The sequence below is a fragment of the Silurus meridionalis genome, chromosome 18, assembly GCF_014805685.1.
Source record: "Silurus meridionalis isolate SWU-2019-XX chromosome 18, ASM1480568v1, whole genome shotgun sequence".
Lineage (NCBI taxonomy): Eukaryota > Metazoa > Chordata > Actinopteri > Siluriformes > Siluridae > Silurus > Silurus meridionalis.
This window is the reverse complement of record NC_060901.1, coordinates 9,165,539-9,174,984: the sequence shown is the minus strand read 5'-3', so window position 1 is coordinate 9,174,984 and position 9,446 is coordinate 9,165,539. Positions and strand designations below refer to the sequence as shown.

Here is a 9,446-nt window from a genome sequence, read left to right as displayed (position 1 = left end):
AAACTCACATTGGTAGAGGAATATGATGTGAAATCAAGGCCAGCGTTATTAAGTGGTTCATGTATAAGAGATTCATTATTTATTCTTCTGACAGTTTTATGTATCAGACAGGTGAGAGAGGCAGGGAAGCTGATGATATATTATGCAGCCCATTAAAATCCAACCATCAGTTGGTAGGTACTGCTAAAGCAAAAGTGATAAAACCCACCCTGAATTTCTGCACAAGACGAAAGAGCCTGTAATGTGGACCCAAAGGGTGGGAGAATCATGGTGTGACAGCTTATGGATGTCTCTACAGCTGTTGCTGCAGGCTAGGTTTACTTTGGCAAGGACACTGTAAGCCAAACATCCTCCAAGACTTACGTTCTTCTGCATGCCATCCAAAGCAAGCAGAGCCCTGTAATACACACATCAACTAACCTGAAACCTGTTAGGAAGTCTACAAAGCAGGTATGTGGAGAATGAAGAAAACACAGTTTGTAATGAAATTTAAGAAAAAAAAATAGATTAATAAGGATCAGAGAGATGAACATATATTTGTGCCTTGCACATCTACTGTTCTTCCATTTTACATAATGAAGTCGGTACAAAACTATCGGCAGTTTTTAGCCTCACGTTTGTACCCTCAAGCAATGATGTGCTGTAAAATCATTATGAGCCCTGCCACTGTTCTGCACTATTAGATGTTTTATCATTGTACTTTCTACACTGCACAATGCATATGCTATTCTACCTCTGCCCCTGTATGATCACAGTGAAGTTTAACATCTAAAATTGAATTTTTTTTTACCCATCCATTATGTGTAGTTTTAAATTATCTACTGCATCATCAGCTTCAGTTTACCAAAGCCACAGTTCAGCAAAGGTTAGTGATTTATCTGCCTAATACAATCTGCTTCACTGTACCAAAATAAATTAGTACAAATTAAACCATTTAAATGCATCCTTAAGGTGTCATATCCCAGTAAACAATTTATTAAAAAGCTGAGCAATGGACATAAATTAAATAATGAAATAATAAATCACACAAATTATTTACAAGTTTAGGTCTATAACCAAAATTTAATTATTCTTGCTTTGTAGTGAAAGCAGTTATTAATAAAGGTTTTGTTTGAAAGGCATCTTGATTGTACAGAATAGTGTATACTATATATTCAATATATGTGTGTGTGTGTGTGTGTGTGTGTGTGTGTGTGTGTGTGTGTGTGTGTGTGTGTGTACTGTACTTCATCTTTAATAGTATGATATTCCTGAACACACTGTTTTGATTTTTTTTTTTTTTTTTTTACAATATACCTGATGGACAATTCAGAGCAGTTTGTCCAGCTGTCACTACAGAAACCCAACTGGTCAAGCTGGTGGAACATCTTTGGCAGCTGGTAAGTTTTGGTAAATGTTAATGGTTTCTAAATTAATTTATTCATTCATCTCCAGCACCTGCTTTGCAATGAATCTGGAACAAAAAAAAACAGGTCTGAGTTGCAAATACACCATGAATAAAACACCAGTCAATCTCAGGGCATCATTTACATTCATACTTAGGAGCCATGTTTATTAGGTCTCTGTCTATTTGTATGATTTTGGGGATGAGAACACAGAGGAAACCCAAACCGTGAGTTAGCAACAAACAAACAGACAAACACACAAATAAATAAATAACAAAGCTCTAGCACATACATTCACATAGATAGTAAGCTGTATAAAAGCTGTATTCTAAAAATACAAGGGTGAGGTCACCTCAAACATTTATTGATTAAGGATTAAGTAACTATATTACAAGCTGTAAAATCCACCAGACTGAGCAGCTCGTAGCTAATTTCTCTAGCAGGAATATTAATTGTTACTAACTACTGCCAGTGTGACATCCAGCTTAAATATAATACATTTTACATAAAAGACCTTAAACATTTACAAAGTGTGCTTTTGCTGTAGAAACGAGAGAAAATGGCGTTTTATTGGGCGCGGTAATGCACTAGTGACCAGCAGAGGGCGCACATGGACTCACTGTCAGTTGATGACGTGGAACATTAAGGACGGAAAACATGGCGGCGCCCGCAAACCAGCACAGTAACAGTAACAACGTTGATGTTTGTAAGCCCTCCTTAATAAATGATAATAATTCTAGAACCAAGCATGCATCGGAGCACGGGAACTGCATGGACCATGTGGGTGAAGTGGTGGAGAGAGAAATTGGTGGAGATCTGAAATCACTGAAGAACGTTAAGGGGCTTCTGGAGAAACTAACAGCAGAGAATAAAGTGTTAGAGGAGCAGGTAAGACAGCTGGACACACTCCTTCTGTAACACAGTTATACATGTGTTTTAGAATATTCATTTTCATTTAAAAACTAGACAGGAAATCTTTGCAGTTATTCAAGTCATCTCTCAAACACTGCCCCATAGGAATATGCAGTGCATTAAGTAGAATGTGGCAGCAGTATTTGACATTATTGTACTATTGTTTGTCAACTGTGACATATTGCCCTAACTTGTATATTGGCAGTGCTGAGACTGGGTAGATGAACCGCAGGTCCATTTATTATTTTACTATTTTTTTTATTCATCACTGTGATTTAACTGTAGGTCATATTACAATCATAGTATGTACACATTGAGTCATTGATTTATTCATTTGCAGTAACTGGCTTTATCCTGGTTTGGGTAACTGTACATTCTGGGAACACTGGGAGGAAAAAGAGATTTAGCCATGGCTGGGATGCACACACACACACACACACACACACACACACACACACACACACACACACACACACTCACATTCACACGTGTACCCAGACACTGTGTCTGGTGAACACTGACTACTTGATGCAACTTTTTGTACTGATAAAAAGGTATTAGGATAGTGGTCTAAAATGCTAAATCAGTTTCAGATCAGATGTGAGATATGGCATGAATGTTATAACTGTTTTTTAGGTCATTAAACTAGTAAGGGCACTTGGTTAGCATCTCTTATTGATTGACCCTAAAATCTCTGATATCAGAATAATCTAAAATAGAAACGATGCATATTTAATATTGCTGGTAATTCGTTTGTACATGTAGGTGGTGACTGTGTCGAGTTCAGTGCCTTTGCGCGTATCAGCTGCACTCGCTGCTGCAGAGGAGTCTCGGTCCAAACTGGAGACGTTACTTCAGAGAGAGAGAATCTTGTCCAACATGCTCCAGCAGCATCTCCAGGGAGCTCAGAGCTGGGCTGACAGTCTTGGACAAACTCTTGGAGAGCTAGACATATTGGAGAGACACATGAAGTACCTCCAGTGGTTGTCTCGGATTGAAGAGCTCAGGTAAGAAGCTTGTATGTTTCTTAAAATTGGTTCACACATGCTAAGTTTTTTAAATTCCATGTATGCATAAATACTTTTCCTCTGTATCATCATTTCAGCAGGTCAGAATTGTACAGTTATGTGATCTTTTGTTATCTTTATTTATGTTTTAAACAGTGACAGCATTCAGCAGTTCCTAATGACGAACAGTGTCTGGGACGCAATCAATGCAGTTGGCCACATGGCCACTCTGGACATGGGTCTTAAAGAGTCAGGCTGCACCCACCTCCAAGCATTCCTCAGAGAAACATTGAACTTCTGGCACAAGATCCTGAAAGGCAAACTCTCAAGGTATTAATACGTTTTTAAAAAATATTATTTAAAACCTCAAGTTTGTTTTTAAAGCATAATTATTTTCAGAGGTATCTTTCTGCTTGGGTTTTTTTTTAACAATATTGGAACTTTTATCACTGAAAACTTTGACCAAAAGTTTGAGTTGAGCTGTGGTATTGCTGCTAGCATTATATGACTGCTGCTATTGCTTTTTTGCACAAACCATTTTGTTTACTTACAATGTTCACTCCTGTACTCAGTACTCTTTGACCCACCGCACTGTGTGATATACAGCAGGTTTACTGCCGGCGCTATTTTATGTTTTGTGTACTTGTCCTACAGTGTCTTGTGTTGTCTGACACTGTCTGTCTTGCACTGTTTGCACGTTTGCACTTTATGTGGCGAGGACACTTACTAGTCCTTAGCCCTGTGTTTTCTGTTATGTAGGTTGTCTGTGTAGAACCAGGGTTTTGGGGGAACGTTGTTTCATTTCACTGTGTATTGCATCAGCTGCTATATATGGTTGAAATGACAATAAATGCTTTTTGACTTGACTTGATATGCACATACAGTAAATTTGATTCATGCACTTTGTCATGTGTAATTATTTTAACTGCTTGTTTTAGTTGTTGGCAGTTTATTCACTAGCCTGTTGGGCTGGCTAATAAATATTTCATCTGTGCACACCTCTAATCAACGTTTGTGCCTTCAAAAGTGTTGAGATTTACTTGATTATATAAAAATGTACAAGACCATACAATAATCTTTATGGTATGAACACAAGCCTCCTTTTGGATTTTGTCTGTTTCTATTGCTTGTATAAATGTAAGCTTTTTTTGTGTTGTAGACAACATGAACTGGTCAGACAAAGGGCTTAGATGTTCCATGAGGGTGCAGTCAGTACATGAGTCACTGTGACTCTTTAGTAGACCTGTTAACTGCAATGCTAAGATTTGTTGGTGGGCCAGTTCTTGTTTTTTTAATTTTGTGATCACTGTCCTAACTATTATTTGTATCCCTAATTTCAGTGATTTTGAGGAGGTGCTGACGCAGCTTCACTGGCCAATTGTGTCTCCCCCGACGCAGTCTCTCTCTCCACTGGCCAATGCACAGGAGCTCAACAGCCAATTGGATCTTCTTGTTTCTCAGCTTATCTCCCTACAGACATCGTATCCTTTTTGCTACACACGCACATGTGTGCACATACGCCGTTAGTCTGTAGCCAGCATTTCAAGGCTTTTTCAGTTATTAGCTCAAATCCACTTATAAAATGTATTGAGAAATATTTGTCTAATTATTTGATTTTGTATAATAATATTTTGGCAGTTTATTGGGGGCAGCATCTTATTTTACTGACAGAACACATTGAATTCAAGTTGACATTATTCATAGGCTTGCTGTTCCTGAATAATGAATTAATGTTTGGATTAAACACATTAAAGTGTGCCAAACATCTATAGATGATGTAACACTCTAAATGTAGATATTATTGTAGAAAAATGTGAAATATGTCAAATGTAAATTTTTATGAAAATCTAAAGAAATACAAAATGTGACATTAATGTAGGACCAGAATTGAAATGTTACAGATATTTAGAAAGTGGTGTCACCCTTATTGTCTTTAACCCATCACAGTGATGATCTTATATCAGAGAAGAAGGAGGTGCCCATCCTCCCCAGCCTTTCTCAGACACTTCCACTCTCACTTCCTGTTCAGATCATGCTGCAGCCTCTCAGTAAGAGGTTCAGATATCACTTTACTGGGAACAGGCAGACCAACTCACTTAACAAGGTCAGAAAACATATTCCTTTTGAGTCTCTGATATGAATAAATAGAATGACTGAACATGTGTTATTATCTTGAATGTATTTGCAGTATTATAAAAAAAAAAAAGTTTCAGGGCATTGAAGTTCAATGAGTTAGTCTGAGATAATGTTTTGAAAAAGTATCCATCAAGATTTGCTTATTTAAAAAAAAAAAACGGAATTTTGAACATTTAATAGTGATGCCTTAAATATATAAAAATACCGTGAAAGAATATGGCACAAACACAAGCTCTTTCTAGTGAAGGCAGATGATGAAAATCAGTGACCAGGTAAAGAGAGGATTAGTCAGGAAAGGAACAAAGTTCTATATCATGGCTTTCATCAGAGTTAAATATGAAGGCCTAATACAATAATCCAATCTATTATTAAACTGTGTATTTTGATTTGCAAACCCAATATCCAAAAAAGCTAAATATATAAAAACTATATATATAATATAATATTTTCAAATCTAATATACCTATTTTTTTATTCACAGAAGAGAATAGAAAGCATCAATCAGAAAACATCAATCAAATATTGGTTTGGTAATTATATAAGATGATTTTGAATTTGATGGGGCCATGTTTAGGACAGGCAAGCTTTTTAACTGATTGCTATTGATAAGCTGGATGATCCCTCTCTTTATTAGCACAGAGGATGGTTGTAAATTGAACAAAGAAATGGAAATAATGTGAGAAATTACTAACTGTAGTCTTCTATCCTCTTACAGCCAGAATGGTATCTGACTCAAGTCCTCATGTGGATGGGCCACAATTCCAACTTCATGGAGGAAAAGATTCAGCCCATTTTTGATCGTGCTGGTGCAAAAGTCAATGCAAAGGTAAAAAAGACCAAATGCCTTGGTACTCTTCGAGGGTGTATTTATGTATTATATGTGTATTTATTACACCTGTATTTATTAGGTGGAGCTGTGCAGAGGGCTTCTTTCTCTGGCACATGAGAAACTGGCCCACGATGCCCCGCGGCTGCTCTATGATGATGCTCTCTTCTGCCACCTGGTGGATGAGGTGCTGCAGTTTGAGAAGGAGCTGCGTTTGACACACGCCTTCCCTAGTAACTACCCTGGAGCCCTGCACATACTTCTGGAGGAAAACATCTTTCAGAAGTGGCTCAGTGTAGAGAGAAAGAGTGAGTCCTTCTAAAAGCCAAGCTTAATTGAAGAAGTGTACAGAAGTAATTGTAGTTAAAATAAAGTAACCCTGTGTATGTGGTTGATATTTAGTGGCACTAGAGAAGGTGGATGCCATGCTTTCTGCTGAGGGGGCCTGGAGCTCTCAATACAAAGACATCACTGATATGGATGAGCTGAAAGCACCAGACTGTGCAGAGACCTTTATGACATTACTGCTTGTCATCACAGGTACAAGCCATTTTTTTTTTTACTTTTTTGTTGTTAAACATCAAATAATTTATTATGATTTTATGATTTATTAGCATTGAGGTATAATTTAGTTAGTGTAATAACAGTTTGATGCCACCATGCAGAAAAGAATACCCCTTTCTAAAGTGCACTTGAGAGTGGGGTATATGTGATGTGGTGAGGGGTCAAAATGTGGGAGCTTCAGATTATGACAAAACACAAAATACTTTGGTGATGCAGGAAATCACACTGCTCAAAATAACCTTTAATTATGAACATCAAAATAAAAGCACCCAAACATTTATCCTAAAATCACGTTTTTACTTTATTGCCTCTTATTCAGTCTTGCATTTCTTTTTATGAATTATTTCTTGTTTTCCCCTTAATTCCACCTTAGTGCATAACCCAGGGATCCTGGAGCTGTACCACCGTCACACATTGAAACATGGCAAAAAAAATTATTCCCAAAAAATGTAAAACCCAAAAATGCGTTAAGGCTATTAAATGTAAATAGAAAATGCTAATTCCAAATAGCACGTGTCTCTGTCTCAGGATCAGTCCTCTTATAATTAAGCTTTAATGACCCCATTTTCCCATGATTTTTATATTATGTCCTTTTCAGATCGATATCGTTCCCTGCCATGCTCTCGAGCTCAACTGAGCTTCCTGGCTCTACAAAGAGAGCTGCTGGACGATTTCCGTATCCGTCTCACGCAAGTGATGAAGGAAGAGTCCAGACAGCCACTGGGTGCCCGCTATTGTGCCATCTTAAATGCTGCCAACTACATGTCTACAGTTCTGACTGACTGGGGTGACAATGTGGTTAGTGTTCCTCATACCCATTTTAAAAAAAAAAAAAAAAAAAAAGGGGAATAAATATATGTATGGGAATATTAAATAGGAAAGTAAATTGTCTGTTTCTCTTGTTTTCCCAGTTCTTTCTGCAACTTCAGCAGGTAGCCGTGTCAGAGGGAGATGAGGTGTTAGGGCCTTTTGGGGCCACAGAGAGTGGGCGCCTGGCCTCTCTGGAGGGCTCCCTTTTTGAAGAACTGCTTGCATTACTTGAAAGACTGAAGGGAGATATGTTGGGCCGCCTGCTGGATGCAGTTATGAGAGACGTGAAGGAGAAATCCCAGCCTTATTGCAGGGACAGGTACTGTTCCACATATTGCTAGAGCATGAGGGCTTTGGCTGAATATCAACAGTTATGTTATATATATATCACATGTATGTTATCACATTTGAGTGTAAAGTGTTAATGATTCAATAATTTCTTATTGTAATTGTTTCACACAGTCTATATATAAATGTCTAGCAGATGTCTGAAAATTTGATGTGTGTGTTGCAGGTGGATCTCTTTGCCATCACAGTGTGACCAGGCTACCATGTCCCTGTCTAGTTCTGCATGTGCTATGCTGCTGTGCCTGAGGGATCACCTGCTCCAGCTGCAGCAACTGCTGTGCCTGCCTCTATTCCAGATGTTTTGGCAGGGCCTGGCTGAGCGGCTTGATCTCTTCCTCTATCAGGATGTCAGTTTTACTCTGCAGGATCTCAGCATTTATATAAAATATACTTACAGAACTATTTGTTGAACCCTGGATGCCATTATGTAGCAATATAGTGCAGTAACTGTCATTGCCTTTTGTTGAAGTACTTCTTGTCTCTCCGTGTTCACAGGTTATCCTGTACAACCACTTCAATGAAGGTGGTGCTACACAGCTCCAGTTTGACATGACCAGAAACTTGTTTCCATTGTTTGGACACTACTGCAAGAGACCAGAGAACTTTTTCAAACAGTAAGTGTGATAGAACATATACAGGGAAAAATACAGACTCATATTCTCATGATCTCTGTATCTTTATAATGTTTTTTTTATTAAAGCTAAGAAGCAAATTTTATTTAATCTATTTTATTTTAAAGTACACAAAGCCAGTGGTTTCACTGAAGGCAATTAGCAAATATCTTGCTCTCTGTCTCTTTGCCAGTGTGAAGGAGGCCTGCATCATCTTGAATCTGAAGGTCGGACCGGCTCTGTTGCTGTGTGATGTTCTGAAGCAAAACGAGCAATCAGAAGAAGGAGAGGTCTCTCTGAGACCCCAGCAGCCCACACCTGAGTCAGCTCTGAATGAGCTAGGGGTGTATAAGCTGGCACCAAGTGATGCACAGATCCTTCTGAATCTGCGCTCTGCCTGGCTTAACCACTGAGGAATGAAGCCTGACAGCATCATTGACTCATCACAAAGACACACAGCTGGGCAAACGTTCTTACAAGCCTTCTGATGATTCAAAGTTTACAAAAACTACAGTAAGAAATGAAACAGTTCTGATATTAATGGGTTGGCGGTGTTTGACCAATTCTCCACCTAAATTAATCTTTCCACCCAGTCTAATCATTGAAAGTCTGGAAATGTTGAGATTGCTGTTTTAAGCGATCCAAATAATGTTATCAGTATAACTATGTGATGAGTGTGTCATTTAAAACTAATAAATTCACAGTGGTTGTGAATAATTTCCTATTTATTTGTCATTTAAGACATTACATAAAATGTCTACGTACATTATGTAAAATGTACTTAAAGGAATACTCCCACTGGGTGACTACCTCATGCAAAAATATTCATGCTTCCCCATATTGAAAA

At 38.1% G+C, this 9,446-nt stretch overlaps 1 protein-coding gene across 1 annotated transcript; it reads left to right on the top strand.

Annotated features, from left to right (window-relative positions):
- Positions 1 to 1,997: 1,997 nt before the first annotated feature.
- Positions 1,998 to 9,316, top strand: rint1 (RAD50 interactor 1). Its single transcript, XM_046873395.1, has 13 exons — positions 1,998 to 2,273; positions 3,063 to 3,304; positions 3,461 to 3,634; positions 4,645 to 4,785; positions 5,252 to 5,408; positions 6,156 to 6,266; positions 6,349 to 6,574; positions 6,669 to 6,806; positions 7,429 to 7,628; positions 7,742 to 7,959; positions 8,155 to 8,335; positions 8,484 to 8,602; positions 8,793 to 9,316. The coding sequence occupies exons 1-13, from the start codon at positions 2,043 to 2,045 to the stop codon at positions 9,010 to 9,012; spliced, it is 2,358 nt and encodes a 785-aa protein (XP_046729351.1). The 5' UTR covers positions 1,998 to 2,042; the 3' UTR covers positions 9,013 to 9,316.
- Positions 9,317 to 9,446: the final 130 nt, after the last annotated feature.